At 41.8% G+C, this 18,111-nt stretch overlaps 1 protein-coding gene across 4 annotated transcripts in view; it reads left to right on the plus strand.

The window, feature by feature from the left end:
• Window positions 1–17,792, plus strand: part of ERICH1 (glutamate rich 1) — an 80,466-nt gene extending 62,674 nt beyond the window's left edge. For 3 of the 4 annotated variants that reach the window (XM_085898532.1, XM_085898522.1, XM_085898549.1), the window contains exons 4-6: window positions 2,131–2,565; window positions 2,794–2,988; window positions 5,211–6,105. In XM_085898532.1, coding sequence (XP_085754658.1) covers window positions 2,131–2,565; window positions 2,794–2,988; window positions 5,211–5,281 — 701 coding nt within the window. In that variant the 3' untranslated portion in view covers window positions 5,282–6,105. Of the gene's footprint in view, window positions 1–2,130; window positions 2,566–2,793; window positions 2,989–5,210; window positions 6,106–16,396 lie in introns of those variants that run through there. The other variant, XM_085898539.1, reaches the window with a different exon arrangement.
• Window positions 17,793–18,111: the final 319 nt, after the last annotated feature.

The raw sequence follows: 18,111 nt of genomic DNA on the forward strand, positions 1-18,111 counted from the left end.
AGTTGATGCATTACCAGGATTTTCAGTTCCCCAGTACCGAAGGTTTTGCTTGTTTACCTCCCAGGACAAGTGAGCATGGCATTCGTCCATCATGTGAAGTTTTTTGAGGAAGTCTGCATCTTCCTCCAACTTTCCTGAGAACCGATTTGCAAAGTCTAGTCGTTTGCGTTTCTGTTGATCAGTAAGCACCGTTTCCGTTTGAATTTTGTAGGAAAGGCATGAATGTCTTGGCGAAGGATCCTCTGAATGGTGCTCTTATGAATGTTTGTCTTGGCAGAAAGTCGTCGAATCAATTTTTTTGGACTCTGAACGACCGCCTGTCTCACCATTTCCACATTTTCTTCACTACGACCTGTCCTCTTCCGACCACTGTGACCCTTTTGAAGGTCACAGATGGTTCCCACATTGGTAAACTTTGCGATGGTGCACTTTATTGTCTGAAAGTTTGGTGCATGGCGCAAGTGGATACCGAAATGTCTCGAGTAAAGACGTTGCACCTGTATGACACTTTTTGTCTGGTGCCAAAGTTCAACAATTTTCGTCTGTTGTTGTACGGTCAGTCTTGGCATTTTTCTGACGCTTGCTTGGTATCAAAATAAACTTCAGGGTCTCTGCAACAAGAAATGAAGCATTAGTGACAAAATTACTGCTTTTTTTTAGGATCAAACGAAGCATTTTAAAAGTTGTATATTTTTTTGGGACACTACATATATATATATATATATATATATATATATATATGTATATATATATATGTGTATATGTATATGTATATATATATATATATATATATATATATGTATATATACACATATATACATATACACACACACACACACACACACACACACACACACACACACACACACACACACACACACACACACACACACATAAAAAAATTATAGGTTTTAGCCCTATCTCTCAATTTTATAAATTAGGCCTATGTTGACCTTTTGACCTTAAAAATAATTGGTGCTTGAATTAATTGACCTGATATGAAAATCCTGTTCAAATTTCAAGTCAATCAGATGAAAATTGATAATTTTACAAATTCTGGCCCATGTTGACCTCAAAAATAGTTGGTGGTTGAATTCAATGACCCGATATGCAAATCCTCTTCAAATTTGAAGTCAATAGGATGAAAATTGAGGATTTTAGAATTTTGATTGACTGCCAGACTAAAAAAAAAAAGTATCTCGCTACTCTGCGCATTCGCAATTAGGATGAATTCAGAACCAAAGGACTACTAAACTACAGGTTCGTTTTCCGATTCATGTTTAAACTATGACATTTAATTGAAATCAGGTTGTTCCTCGATCATAGACTGACATCTGTAGATGGATGGACAGACAGACAGAAGTGAACCGATTGCTTAACCCCGCTTTTCTTTTCGCGTGCGTGGGGTAATAATCCGACCAAGAACAATCGGCTTTCCACCTGCCGGCATGGAAGCCTAGTGATCAATATTTCATCACAATGCGAAAGATTGGAATTGGTCACTGTAAAATGAACAATCCAGTGATATATTGACCTTGGCCAAGTCATAACAATAGCTGAGGAAATCTAAAGATTAGACAGAGAGACAAATTGAAGAATGCCTTGGTGTACGGCAGCACTGATTTGCAAAAAGTATATGAGAGTGGACAATGTTAAGAGAGGCCTTTGCCCTACATTGGACCGAAATACCCCAATCAGGCCAAGAGAAGTCGTATCACTTCAAGGTCAAAGTGTTCCCACTGATGTTATTGTGTTGGCATTATTGACACCATCAGCTGCTCAATAATCCTACGGTGAATACGAGGATGACGCAATATGCAACAGCGTTGGTCCTTTCCCGAATAGTGTGTGAAACATCGCACTCAGTCGCCTGATGTTTCAACTGAGAACACCGCTGAAGGGATGTTTCTGTCAAACCTCAAGAATCATTTGGATTAATACATCACATGCCTTGATGAGAACAGAAAGCATGTGCAATATTCCGAGATATTGTTAGCAATACTGTAAAGGGGGTTGACATTACCTTTGGTGATGCACTTTTTGTGTTCTTGACGTTATTTTGTCGAAAGAAGCAGGTGATGTGAAAGCTGTATTGTGACGTAATTATTCTGTTCTCTTTTCTTTTCTTAGATGATGGTCATGTGCCCATTAAAAAGCACCGGAATAGACAACGTAAAAGGAAACGCTGTGCATCAGAACACTCAGCAAGCCAAGTAAAGCCCACGCCAAAGCTGAAACGCGACTTGTGTGCAAATGGCAGCTCCGAAAGTGATGACACTCGTGCGTCTGCTCACGACCCTAAACTGACCAAAAACCAGCGGCGCAAGTTGAAGAAACGTCGTCACAGAGATCGGTTGAGGGCTTCACTGACATGTGCGGAGCAAAATAAAGATACTGTACAATGTGTTCCTGCACTAAGGGAGAGAGAGCGATCAAACATGGTTGAGGGATCTGGAGATGATTTAAACAGTTCTACACTCTCGACAGAACATACCAGTGCCAGTGAGATGTTTTTGGAGTTGCTGGACTTTTTGCAGGCCACATGGGAGATATACTCCCGAGATGGTGTGTCTATCATTTCTCACCTTTGTACAGATTGTCACATTGTTATAATGATTCATATACCATTGCTTTTTCATCTGGAGGTTGTCATGTGTCTGTATAAGACAGTGGAATCACCATCTCGGTTTGAGCTTGGGATACAGAATGTTCTCAGCTTTGTGCATTTGTGGTATGGTTTTGCACGTCTTCATTGTTTCATTGCTTGCACGTTCCTCGCCCTGTACGGTGAAGGTAAACGTGAGTGTGCCGAGATGGAGCAGCAGTGGAAGGTGTTAAAGCCTTTACTGGAGGCACTGGAGTCGGGTTCCTTAAATCTCGCCGATCTTTCACTGCTGGCTCGGCTGAAGGCACTCGTCAAGCTGGGGGACATGCATGCAAAAGAAAACGCGCTCGAGATGTTCCAGCAGGAGTCCTGCCTGCCCGATGGTGAGTTGAGAGTAAAGGCCCAGTCACACCTTGACGTTTTAGCCAGCTTATGCCGATTTTTGAAAAATTTGTCTAAAACGTTGGCGCACGTCCAATACGTTATGGGTAAGTTTTGGAAACATTGAGAGCACGTTGAAAAACACTGCCATATGTTGTAGTACGCTGGCTTTCATCGTTGTACTTTTCGGTTGTCCTCAAATTTTAGCATGCTTGAAATTTTACGACTTATGCCATCGTATGACTCACAAGTTCCACTACGCTGGCCATAAGTTTTAGGTACGTTATGCGATCGTTGACACACGTTACTTGTAAGTTACTCATAAGTCGAAACATGTTGAGGTTATGTTTAGCGTACCCGAAACTTATTTCTTACCTATGAGTAACGTGTTGTAGGCACGTTACGCGATCGTTGACACACGTCGACACACGTTACTTGTAAGTTACTCATAAGTCGAAACACGTCGAGGTAATGTTTAGCATCAGTGTTCCAGACTCCATGGTTTTTTTTTTCTTCGGTATGACGGTGATGTTGACACTTCGATTTCTAGTGCGGTTATAATATAATTAATAGCCTGCCACTCAACGATTTAAATCATAACCGCACTAGAAATCGAAGTGTCAACATCACCGTCATACCGAAGAAAAAAAAAAACCATGGAGTCTGGAACACTGACGGGTTCCTCCTGTGTGAAGCCCATTTTTATATACCAATTCCCCTAAACACTACCAATACGCCATTATACGGTAGCTGTAAGTTAGAAACACGTTCATTTAGTTCTTTGGTCGTCCGGAAGACGTCAATCAAATACGTCTACATACGTCAATGTGCGTTGGAAATACGTAAGGAATTGGTTCAAACCACGTTACTCATAAGTTAGAAATAACTTTCGGGTACGCGAGACATTAGCTCGACGTGTTTTGACTTATGAGTAGCTTACAAGTAACTTTTGTCGACGTGTGCCAACGTTCGCATATCCTGTGTACAACTTATTTCCATCGCATGCGGAACGTGTGAGGCATACAGCAAGTACGTCGTAAAATTTTTAACACGTTTAAAATTACAAGACGTACTCCACTTATTACGACGTATGATAGCATACTTTAGCGTTCTATTCACGTATACCAAACTTACCCATACCGTATTCGACATGCGCCAGCATTTTAGATGCATTTTTCAGAGGTCGGCATACGCTGGCAAGATCGCCAAGGTGTGACTGCGATGTTGACACTTCCATTTCTCTAGCGGTTATGATTTGAATCGTTGTGCGGCAGCCTTTTAATAGGCTATGCCACGTGATCGTCGGCAATACGTGCAGCACGCTATGCATAAGTTCGACTATCGTTGGGCATAGGTTGTGAACGCCGACAACAGGCTAAGCATTCGTTGGTATAAGTTATCTATAAGGCAACGAAACGTTCTGTGTCCATTACTAATATGTCATGCATACGACCAACTCGTTATGAATACGTCCGAATCTTAAAAAAAAAAAACATCAAAAGTTCAACGTAAGCCAGCGTTTTACATACATTTTGATACGTTGCCATTGCTGGCTAAAACGTCAAGGTGTGACTGGGCCTTAAGAGATGAAATGCTAAATGGCAAAAGGTCCTTTCACCAATTTTAATCGACAGTTTGGGCAAGTTCCCGAGCTAGTGCCACACATAGCGCAGAAATAAATGCGCAGTGACATCACCAGTAAATGTTGCTCGGGTAACCTGAAAATTAAACCTCGATTAAAAAAAAAAATAAAGCTCACTGTTTTCGAAAGCAAACGATCTTAACACTATGGCAATTTCCATTCATTTTACAACACCGTGGGTGTTGAGAGACATCCGCGTGGTGAGAAACATTTCGCCTCATCCGTTAGTGTGGTCTTGATAATTTGAAAAGTTGTTTTGTAGAGTTACACCATCACCACGTCGCAATGTGTTTTCACTGACTGTACTTTCACAGCATTGTTTCTGGCTCAAAATACTAATGGCAATGTGACATTTTAAACAATCCTAAATCAAAAATGTAACCTGAAGTGGAACTCCTATAAACTTATTATTTGATAGTATGCTTCAATAAAGATTGAACAGTCTAACATCAGCTTCTTGCAGATGGTAAGCATACTTCGATGGTCAGGTTATACATCTATATTCGGCTATACTCAAGTTATAAATCTATATCAGGTTGTACATCAACATTTTGTGCATTTTGCTTGTTCTTTCCTCCGCAGGTCAAACTCGCATGATCGAGACATTGATCCGATACTGGTTTGAGGAAATTCTAGCTTTGCACGTTGAATAACCCGAGAGACGGACATGACTTCCGTTGAACAGGGACAGGAAGCCGTGTGGCATTGTGCGCGTACAGCTTTTTCAATCTGTTGTCCAAACTTGTACGTTGATATTCTTCAATGTTACAAAAAACGTGTTGTTATTTTAGTCAACAATATTCCTTTCACCATCAAAAATTTTGGTGAGAGCTTCATGCTTTGTTCTGTTTTGTGTCCCCTTATTTTATATGGTCTTTCAAATGGTGTCCTTTCATGCACAGATGCATTTCACCAATTTTTTCACTGCAGTTTCACAACAGAAGTATTTAAACAAAAACGTTTCACTTCTTTTCTGCTTCTGTTTTTCTCTATACAATATCGAGGCTCATGGAAGTGTGAGATGACTGAGGGCAACATGCAAACGTACTGAAAGTGAGGCCACAGTAAGACAAAACAAACAAGTGAATGAAGTAACAGGAAACGAGAGAAGAGTGGGGGGGGGGCAGTAACCTGCAAGTAAGATAGGAAGTGTTAATGGGGGTAGAAAAGATGACTCGTAGGGATGGGGAATGATATGAGATGGCAGTACACCGCCTGTTTGAAGTCTCGGAGGGGATGGAGGATTGAACTGCCTCAGGAAGGTGGTTCCACAAATGTGATAAAAGAGGAATGTCGGTGTGCGATCAGCCGATAATTTGAGTTTAACCAGGAGCGATTAACTGGAAGAAATTCGGAAGTGTCCTGGAGGAGTCAGATGACTGAGAGAGATTCGAGGCAGATAATGCAGTTGTCTGTTGGTAGTTTGCCCTGTACGATGTTCATTTAAATAAAAAATTACATGACAATTCCTCATCAATGAAGATTTTAATTCTCTGAGTTCATCAAAAAAATAATTTCTGGGATGGAGAAGGGGGAGGTTAAAAATAATAATAATTGTGTCTCATGTGTACGTAATATATAAATGGCTATTTTTTGTTGCACCATCCTTGGTAACAGTGCGGATATAAAGTACACAATCGTCCAAATTGTGTACATGCATCATACTGCACCCAGGAGGAATACCATCAGTCTCACGAGTCACTTTTGGACACCTTCAAGTGTGCCCTCTCTTTTGGACACATGGTTGGATGGTGGTTATCTTTATTGCCGACACCAGAATTCCAACCTTGCTCGAGTATTTTATGATCCAAAGTAATTGGAATTTTGTATGAAAAATTTCTCCAAAATCTCAATGTTATTATAGCCCCCGTTGGACTTTATCCAAAAAAGGGGCTTATGGGTTTGGTCTCAATTTCCGTGTCCACGCATGCGTCCGCAACCGTATCTCGGACATGTATGGACCGATTTTATTCATACATGACACAAAGACAACACATTAAGGTATACATATGCGCATCTTTTTGTTTCGCGATGCAATCAAAGACGGCCACCGACTGGTGGCCATTTTAGTTGTAAAAAAAACCCGGTGTCGAACACGTCCTCAACCATTTCTCGAGCTTGCATTTACCGATGTTGTTCAAACTTGACACACAGATAAGTTACGATGGCTTACATATGCCCGTCATTTATGTTTCGAGATCATATCCAAAATGGCCGACTGGTGGTCATTTTAGTAGTAAAAAAAAAAAACCCTGATGTTGAACAAGTCCTCAAACATTTCTCAGACATGCATTTACCGATATTTTTTAAACTGGGCGCACAGATAAAGGATGATGGCTTACATATGCGCACCGTTTCTTTTTGAGATCAGATCCAAGATGGCCGAATGGCAGCCATTTTGGTACTTAAATGTGTCCCCAACCATTTCTGACATGCATGGTCCAATTTTGTTCAAACTTGGCACAAGCACAGTACACGATGGCATACTCGTGCACCTCACCATATTTTGTGATCTGATCAAAGATGGCTGACTGGTAGACTGGTGGCCATTTCAGTTGTACATAAATATGGGCTAGCCCTTTAACTCTGTACAGAAAAATTACTAAAACAATGGGGGCTGTGATATTTTATGTCTTTTATATTTGTTTAATATTGTCGCGGTTATGGAAATGGACCCGAGTGGAGCATTCAACACAAAGGGATTCTCTCGTTATATATTTAATTAGTAAATGTGCTTTGTCAGGTACCTTCCCCTCATATCAGGAACGAGGAAAATGCATTGTGAGCGATAGCATGTTCCATCCCTGTTGTGATTCCTCACTTCCTCAAGACTCCTCCATCCATCCCTCCTTCAGCTTTACATCCATCCCAATTCCTCACCCCTTCACTTCCCAACCTCTATTCCCCATGCTTCCCGAAAAGCCTTCATCCTATACCTCTCGAACCCTGTAAACCCCCTCTTCGTTTAATCCATTCCCGTACCTCGCGTCCCTAATCCCTCCAAATGTGTTTTTTCCCATCCCACTCCCCACCCCCCACAGTTTTCCACACCACAACCACAGACATCACAATTACACCGACACACATCAGAAGCAGACATAAGTGCTGCCCCATTGCCGTCATCAGGCGAGGCAGTTCCTGCATGTTCAACACTACTGTCGGAAACACGAATGATGTGCTCTCAGGGCGTTGCTTGGGGGTACGGACACTGTGGAGCAGACCCGCTGGGCCAATGGAAACGTAACACACAGGTAAGAGGGTGCCTCAAGTACCTTTGCCATGCCGCACTTCAAGCTCAATAAAAGCCGAGTGAGCAAACAAACTGTCTGTGGTCGCTCTGATGAACAACGAACCGCCACCATCTGACAAACTTCCTTCCTGCTGAGCCACAGGCTATCGGACAAACTATGAGCTGTTGGACGAACCGGCTGTGATGAATTATTGCCGTGATGAGTGCGCTGACACCAGGCTGACTAAAGGAGTTCTGAGGGCGAACGCAGCACGATGGCTCCAGAAACGCATACACATGACATTCGCGACACTGCACCGACATACGCACTGCATTTCCCTTCCTCTCCTCCCTTCCATACCCTTCACTTCTGACCGACGCAAGCCTGCCTATTTGCATGGGGGTGATCAAGGGGCCGACACCAAGCCCCGATCTTTATCTCTCTCTCACTCTGTCTTTCTCTCTACTTTCCTAGAGTGCGTGTGGTGTGCTCGTATCTCCCTAGATAATTAAGATTGGGAAAGGGGAACTTCTTTGCTAGGGTTTAAGATTTTTCTTGTGTTTTTAATGTCTGCATGTGCCTTGTGAATATTTGCATGGAAATGTTGTTGTTGTTCTTATTTCGGCTGCTCCCGTTAGGGGTCGCCACAGCGGATCATCCGTTATGATCCGCATACTGATTTGGCACAGGTTTTACGCTGGATGCCCTTCCTGACGCAACCCTGGTCGCCTCTTATGACACAGGGATAAGGATTGGGTTTCGCCATGATTCCAGGCTGCCCTACACCCTCTCATAGCACGGCCCAGCACAGAGCTCCCATCATCAAGCGATCCTCCAACCCAAGCCTCTGAGTAGCCGGATTACAGGCGCACGCCACTACGCCCGGTTGAATATTTGCATGGAAATAACTGCCTGTAAATACGTGCCTCGTTGAACCATTGGTGAACTATTCCAAACCTTCCCAGTTGTCTTTTCCTTCATTGGTTCGATATTGTGTACGTCGTACAAAATATATACGACATTGTACCCCACTGATTCGCTACGCTAGAAAGCCAACACCCCCACCTATGGTTCCATTCGGCTGTGCCTAATAAGTAAATACAGGTGGGACGTTGAGAGCGTGGTTCCTCAGTTGATATAACTAGCTTACCAGGTAAGGTCATGCAATGCTGGGCACGAGGATCCTGCTTGAGCTAGTTGTGCCAACTGGCATCTGCGGTTGCCTCGCAACCTGTGAAGCTGCAGAATTGTCCTTGACTTAGCAGCCTCAGGTTCTGAGGTCAGGGAAACTCCCTTCTGAACAAATTGGTTCAAATATATATATAATAGATGACATCTTTAAATGCTGAAGGAGAAGGATGACTCATGCAGCACAGAGAGCAACTGTGAAAAATGGAAGCGGCTGACATATTGCCTTTATGGATATAAAATCACCTTTTCGCAATTGTTCCGGCATTTCCCTCCTTGCCCCCCCCCCTCCCTTCACCCACTAAGTTGCTTTCAGTTTCTCTTCTCTCAAACTACCTGTTTTGTTTCATTACGAACACTTGCGATTCTCCCTCCATAATCCCTGCAACCCTTCCTTCCACCTCGATGCATGCAAGTTGACATTTTTACTCCCAAATAGGACTTCTGCGAGAAGCACTCCTACAATCCATTGCAAAGTCGTTTAAACCGAGACATGATGTTGTCAATTCCACCTTTAAGGGAGCAGTATGCAATATTTATTTGCTCTTATCAATATTGTCGATTCTGTCATTGGAAAAACTTATTTCCTCAGTTGTTGACACCAAGTCATTTTCTCCATCACATGGGAAACAAACGCCAAGAACCACATGATAGACGACCTATTTATACAAAAAGAGAGCTGTTTGTCTGTGGGTGTCACCAGTTTTTCTCAGAGATGCCCTCGTCAAAGTTTCAGAGGTTCATCAGTGAGTGCTGGAGAGTGTTTTACGCAAAAAAAAAGTTACATCTTTTTTGGATTTTTTTTTTAAATAGTCGCTCGATCATGCCTAAGCCTTTGAAGCGATGTGGAAAGTAATAGTGAATGATCCCCGACCCCATTCCTTTGACGGTATAGGGAAGTGTTTTCGACCCCCACAAAAAAAATTTCTTCAAAGATATACATACACTTGGAATTTGGGAAAATTATTAGACAGCCAAGAAAAATACAAAGACATACACTTGGAATTTGGGGAAATAAATTCATGACCTTTAAAAGGGTATACAGACGTACACTCAGAATTTGGGGAAATAGTTTGATGACCTTTAAAAAGATATACAGATATACACTCGGAATTTGGTAAAAAATAGCTTTATGACTTTTAAAAGGACATACAGATCATATACACTCAGAATTTTGGGAAATAGCTTGACGATCTTTAAAAAGATATACAGATATACACTCGCAATTTGGGAAAAATAGCTTGATGACTTTTAAAAGGACATACAGATCATATTCACTCAGAATTTGGGAAAAACCGATAAACATTTTAAAATACCAGATACACACTTGGAATTTGAGAAAAATAGATGGACGACCAATAAAATTACAAACAGATACACATTTGGAATTTGGGGAATATTGATGAACAACCTTTAAAAATACATCCAGATAAACACTCCAAATTTTGAAAAAACTGATAGACAACCTTTTAAAATACATCCAGATCGACACTTTGAATTTGGGAAAAATTGAGAGACAACCTTTTAAAATACAAATAGATATACACTCAGAATTTGGTAAAAAAAAATAAAAAAAAATAGGACCACTGGACCTGCAGCTAATCTGGGCCCTGGCCTAATATTGTAACCCACATTTGGAAGCATTCTGACTGGTGGGTGCGGAGAAGATTTTTCAAGGAATTTACATGATTTCCCCCAAAATTTACTAAGCTCGCCATTTTGACACTTTCGGTGAGGTGATCGGCATGGCCTCCGCAATTTAACATCCCTTCCCTGGCCTAATGTTGTGACCCACATTTAGGAGCATTCTGACTGCTGGGTCTGAAGAAGATTTTTGAAGGAATTTATGCAATTTTCCAAAAAAAATTACCAAGTCTGCCATTTTGACACTTTCAGTTAGCTAATGTTGTAACCCACATTTGGTAGCATTTTGACTAGTGGGTCTGGAGAAAAAGATTTTTTTAAAGGAATTTACACGATTTTTTCCAAAAATGACCAAGTCGGCCATTTTGACAATTCCAGTAACGTGATCGGAATGACCTCCACAATTTAACATCCCTACCCAGGCATAATGTCACCAAAACTTGGTAGCAATCTGACTGGTGGGTCTGGAGAAGAAGATTTTTGAAGGAATTTATGCGATTTTCCCAAAAATTGACGAAGTAGGCCATTTTCATATACACTTCCGGTCACGTGATCGGCATGACCTCCACAATTTAACGTCCCTATCATGGCCTGATGTCACCCAAATTTGGGAGCATTCTAACTGCTGGGTCAAGAAGATTATTGAAGAAATTTACTAAGTACGCCATTTTGACCTACTTAAAGTTAAGTGACCAGAACAAGCTTTGCAATCCACACTACCAGTCATGAGCGGAACCTTACTGCCAAATTTCAGCCGGATCGGCCCAATAGTTTGACTGGAGAGGTCAAAATAGGAGACAGACCGACGAATGGCACACAATGACAATATCTTATCTGAACTTCCAATTCCAGATAAGCTGAAAAAAAAAACGCAGCAGGGTACGAATTGGTGTTAAAGTCGGATGTGTTCACATTTGAAGTGGGCTTTGTTGTCCCGATAAGTGCATATGGAGTAACGTCAGACTGGTCAGTCATGTGAGTCCCCAAAGGGTGATCTTCATGCCACCGAGACAAGCAGATGAACCCAAGTCCACTACAAACCGTTAAGCATCACTCAGTTGACCAGCAGTGCCAAAGAAAGTTTTGTCATCACAAAGAAGAATTTATCTTTTGCTTTGTCAATATTTCCAGAGAGGATTTGTCTGCTTGGACATTACTTTGTGACCCCAACAGGATATTGATAGACAACATTTAAAAACACATACATCTACAATTGGAATTTGGCAAAAATTGATCAACAACCCTGAAATATACATACAGATGCACACTCCGAATTTGGGGAAAATTGATGAACAACCTTTAAAAATACATACAGATATACAGTTATACACTTTGAATTTGGGAAAAATTGATAAACCATTAAAAATATGGAGATATACAATCGGAATTTGGGAAAAACTGCGAGACAACCTTTATATGTACATCCAGATATACACTCAATATGAAGAAAAAAAACTTGATAAATGACCTTTAAAAACACAGATATACAATTGGAATTTGGGAAAAATTGATCAACAACCCTGAAATATACATACAGATGCACACTCCGAATTTGGGGAAAATTGATGAACAACCTTTAAAAATACATACAGATATACAGTTATACACTTTGAATTTGGGAAAAATTGATAAACCATCAAAAATATGGAGATATACAATCGGAATTTGGGAAAAACTGCGAGACAACCTTTAAATGTACATCCAGATATACACTCAGAATTTGAAAAAAAAGAAAACTTGATAAACGACCTTTAAAAACACAGATATACAATTGGAATTTGGGAAAAATTGATAAACGCCTAAAAAAATGCATGCACATATTGTGAGAAAAACCATGTTCTCACCAAATTTAGTGTCCCGCCCACAACGTCACGTGACCTTTTTGCAAGCTCCCAGGGATTGGTTGGCTGGTCGGCACGTGGTGGGTGGGCCGGAGAGAGCCGGGGCGCCATTGTTGGCGACAGACGTGGCTCTAAGATCGCGAGTGGAAAAATATATCGAGCACTCCAAATCGCATGTTTTAAACGCGATTTTCAAGTGATTTTTAAGACTCTCGACAGCACCGTCGCGCTGATCGTTGATAGCTCCATCTAACGGAATGAGTTAAATCCGGAAGTGTGTGATCATTATTCCCGACTATCGTCGAGCGGAGCTGTGAGTTGTACAACTGTTTTTGGAACTCTATTGTTGCCAAGAGTTCTGGCAGGTTTTTTGTGCTGTATATTCAATTCTGTTACCAGCCGTTTTTGAGATTGATCCAATAAAATATCGTGCCTACCCCTCGAGGCCGATTCGAAACACAGTGGTGTGTTTTGTTGTTCTCTTTGTCCACACGTGGACTGCTTGAAGCTCGGACATTAATGTTAGTATTCCGTGCTGGAAGATATTAATCAGCAGGATCACGACAAATGGGGTCTCGTCCGGGATCATTCAAGTAAGAGACATTCGAACTGAGACAGAAATTCCACAGTGGGCCGCCTTCTTCCTTCATCTGATCATCGTTCCATCACCAGCATACGCCATCTTGGAGGAACCTTCTCACCAGCAGACGCCATCTTGGAGGAACCTTCTCACCAGCAGACGCCATCTTGGAGGAACCTTCTCACCAGCAGACGCCATCTTGGAGGAACCTTCTCACCAGCAGACGCCATCTTGGAGGGATTTTCTCACCATAGGACGCTATCTTGTGTTTACGCCAGTCATCGGCCAACAAAATTTTTTTTAAAAACGTGAGTTATTTGTACGTTGTATTTTCTCATTGGCAATTTGATGTGCGGTGGTGATATTGGGTATTTCGTATCGTATTTTCCCAACAGAGCGTTGTGTGCGAATTACGTGCATCACCCCAATATTGTTTGCCTTTCCTGTGTGAGTTGCCCCGTCCCATGTGGTGAAAGATATTGCTGAAATATTTCGACCCAGCCTCCTTTTAGACTTAGTGTTTTGACAGAGACAGAGACAGAGAGAGTGGCGGAGTCAGACATATCTTCACTCTGGTCCGAGGAGCCTCGCGCCTCGACTCCAGCCTCCGACGGTGAGGTTGCTTCGACTGAAGTCCACCCGAGCCTCCAATCAGGCCAACCTCAGGAGACGGGCTCTGCTGGGACCGTTCCCGTCTGTGACACGGGGACCCCAGCTACTTGTTCGCCGGTCGGCGAATCCGGTGAGGAGGATCAGTCCTCCAAGGCGGTTAGCAACCCCAGTTCTGTGCCTGAGGTCCCTCCCGCATTGTCTGCAGTAACCAGTCTAGTGGAGGATCAGCACTTCGATCCCACCCTTGCCACCCTCTGGGAAATGGGATAAGACTCCGAGCCTGGACGAACAGGCTACTATGTGAATGGTGCAGGTGTGCTGATGCATAAATATTCCCCCAAGAACATGTCCTCCACCCAGACGTGGAAGGTCTGACACCAAGTTGTCGTACCGGGGAGGCATCGTCAGTCAGTCATGCAATTGGCCCATGACAATATTTCCTCGGGTCATGTCGGAGCAGCCAAGACCTTAGCCAAGGTCAAGCATCAGTTCATACGGCCCGCCATGTCGCGAGACATCAAGCGCTATTGCGCTAGCTGTCCCACTGGTCATCTACTACTCTCGCAAGCTGTTGCCCAGGGAGCGGAACTACAGTACTGTGGAGAAGGAGCTCCTCACTCTCATGGCGGCAATCCAGGTATTCGCTGTCTACATTGGCCATGGACCCATCACCATCTACAGCGACCACCACCCCCTCGGTTGGCTCAGCCAAGCCAAAACCTCCAACCAGCGTATTCTGCGCTGGGCACTTCTCCTCTCAGAATACGACTTCACAGTCAAACACATGAAAGGAGTGGAGAACAGACTAGCTGACCTCTTTAGTCACCATCTAGTAAACAAGGAGCTCCAAAGTTGAAGTTTTCCCTGCTGTAAACGCTTTCCCCAACTTAAGTTTAGTTCCCTTTGTCTCTATTGTGGTGCGGGTGATGGGTAAATATGGGGGGTAGATATTACTGTGGTGTAGTGTGTTTAATATTGCGTTGTGGATGAACATTGTTTATTGTACAAGAATGTTAACGATCACTGCCATCATATTGCCCTGCAATTTGCAATTAGTACAATAACTGGTTTCAAAACGCCGTCTATCCGACGGGTTTTACTTTAAGTGGGGAGGACTGTGAGAAAAACCAAGTTCTCACCAAATTTAGTGTCCTGCCCACAACGTCACGTGACCTTTTTGCAGGCTCCCAGGGATTGGTTGGCTGGTCGGCATGTGGTGGGTGGGCCATGTCAGAGCCAGGGTACCATTGTTGGCGACAGACGTGGCTCTAAGATCGCGAGTGGAAAAATATATCGAGCGCTCCGAATCGCATGTTTTAAAAGCGATTTTCAAGTGATTTTTAAGACTCTCGACAGCACAGTCGCGCTGATCGTTGATAGCCCCGTCGAAAGGAATGAGTTAAATCAGGATGAGTGTGATTGTTCTTCCCGGCTATCGTCGAGCGTTGCTGTGAGTTGTACAACCTGTTTTTGGAACTCTATTGTTGCCAAGAGTTTTGGCAGGGTTTTTGTGCTGTGTATTAAATTCTGTTACCAGCCATTTTTGAGATCGAGCCAATAAAATATCGTGCCTACCCCGAGAGGCCGATTCGAAACACAGTGGTGTGTTTTGTTGTTCTCTTTGTCCACACGTGGACTGCTTGAAGCTCGGACATTAATGTCAGTATTCCGTGCTGGAAGATATTAATCAGCGGGATCGCGACAATATACACTCAGAATTTGGAAAAAAAATGATAGTCTAAAAATACACAGATATACAATTGGAATTTGGGAAAAAAAAATTGATAAACCCCTGAAATATACAAACAGAATTTAGGGAAACTTGATAGACAACATTTCGAAACACGTAGATATGCAAATAGAATTTGGGAGGAATTGATCAACAACCCTGAAATATACATACATATATAAACTTTGAATTTTGGAAAAATTGAGACAGCCTTGAAAAATACATCCAGATAAACACTCGGAATTTGCGAAAACTTGATAGACAACCTTTAAAAACACGTAGATATACACTTTGAATTTGTGAAAAATTGACCAACAACTCTGAAATATACATACAGATATACACTTTGAATTTGGGAAAAATTGATAAACCGATAAAAATACATGCACATATACACTCGGAATTTGGGAAAAATTGATTAACCGATAAAAATACACGCACATATACACTCGGAATTTTGGAAAAAAATGAGACAACCCTTAAAAATACATCCACACAGACACTCAGAATTTGAATAGTTAGACAACCCTTAAAATATATCGAGATATATACACTCGGAATTTGATGGGACAAAAATAAATAAATCAGAGACAACCTTAAAAATACAGAAAAATCTCGTTTCATTAAACCTTACCCTTCTGTACAATATAGTACATCATTTCATTACACCTCACCCTTCTGTACATTGCTGTACATCTCATTTATTAAACTTTACCCTTCTTTACAATTTTCTTCATCTCCTTTCATTAAACGTTAGCCTTTCATACAATGTTGTACATCTCAAAGAAATTTCTAGTTAGAGCAACTGGAGTGAGAAGCATAAGTAAGTGTCTTTTATCGGAAGATGGCGCTGTACATCCAGGGCTGGTCGTCACTGAATGGTTTTGAGTAATTTTGCATTTTGTGAATGTATCTGACATATCTTTCCCCAACTTGTCTCACAGATGACGTCACGTTTTGGTCAGACGGTTGACTCCCAGCCCTGTTTCTGCTTCATCAAATCCTGCTGAGTGGTCAACACATTATTGTGTGAACCTGCCTTCCCCACACTCACCACTACATTTCACAAATGCTATAGTCCTGTCCTACTCTGCAGAGACATTGCATAACCAGTACAACGACTCACAGTGATGATGAAACCAGCAAACCAAATTCAGAATTAAGTCCTATTCAAATATTCACTCACTCGACAAATCGATGTTAAATGATCTGATTAAATTTGCACAAATTTATGCATGTCCTCCTTCATGTTCTCACCAGAGCATATAACTCATTATGTGAGCGAGAATCCTTGGTTCAAATCTCCATCGTCAATTTCTCCATCGTCTTCTAATGTCCTGAGATTTGATGGTAAAAGTACACTAACGGCTCATGATGTCCATGTAATGTACTACGTGTAATACATGGACAAGATCCTCGACGAGTCTGAGATAACAATTCAAAATATTTCAAACGTCCAACTGCTAAGCCCCAAAGGCTGAAACAGATTTTCTTGCGTGGACTGATTTAACTCAAATTAATTATTTGTCTCCTCGAGGTGATATGCCAGAGACACTTCATGGTGGACTGTAAGTGAGAGCAACAGCAGCGTCTTTTTAATTTTTTTTTTTTGAAACTTTGGCTATAATCAATTTCAATACATTCAACTCTGAGGTTAGACATTCTACTTAGACATTCCATGTCTTGATGAGGGAAGCAGAAGTTGCAAATTTATTCTTTCCCAATTCCAGCTGACCTTGTTTGCATGTATTGTTCCCTTTAGCGCTTGCCTATATCTTTGATGCAGATTATGTTACCCATAAAATATGACAATATTTTTTAAATCAATTATAATCTTCAGCCTCCAGCTCAGTTCAGCGGAATAAACCTTCTCTGATGAAAATCATGAAAGGCAGAGATTAAAACGACGATCTTTGGAACTTCAATCCCCAACACATTATTTCGACAGGTTCCCTCCCAGCCGCGGCTCACAAAGAAGTTAGCAGTTTTCAGGAGGTTCGTGCACGTGTTGCTACACCACACGCCACAACCACCTCCCACTCCCACTCCCACTCTTCCCCATCCCCATCCCCAATTCCAAATGAGGTGCAACAGAAGGCCAAGTGAAAAGTGTTGCTTCCCTCTATGGGAGGGAAATACCGAGGCCGAGAGCTTGGCAATGGCTTAGCACATGGTAATGGAAAAAGTATGATAAATGCATCATATAAATAAATGTTTCTGAGTTTTATAGAAACCACTGTCAAAATCATGTTTTCATCATATTCAACACGACCTCTGCATGTGATTACAGGATCGGTTCAGATGGAAATTAATGGCAATAAAAGGTTGATTATCCAGAAACGTGTGTGTGTGTGTGTGTGTGTGTGTGTGTGTGTGTGTGTGTGTGTGTGTGTGTGTGTGTGTGTGTGTGTGTGTGTGTGTGTGTGTGTGTGTGTGTGTGTGTGTGTGTGTGTGTGTGTGTGTGTGTGTGTGTGTGTGTGTGTATATATATATATATATATATATATATATATATATACATATACATATACATATATATTATTATTACGTTTGTAAGGGGGAGAGATTACCTTAGTACACATAGACATGTATGGAGTAGTTTGGTCTGTGTATGAGTAGTTAGCCCATCTCGATGTGATTAGGTAGGGAAACGTACTTT

The sequence above is a fragment of the Eptatretus burgeri genome, chromosome 1, assembly GCF_056783735.1.
Source record: "Eptatretus burgeri isolate ZD-2024b chromosome 1, Ebu_testis_v1, whole genome shotgun sequence".
Taxonomy (NCBI): Eukaryota; Metazoa; Chordata; class Myxini; order Myxiniformes; family Myxinidae; genus Eptatretus; species Eptatretus burgeri.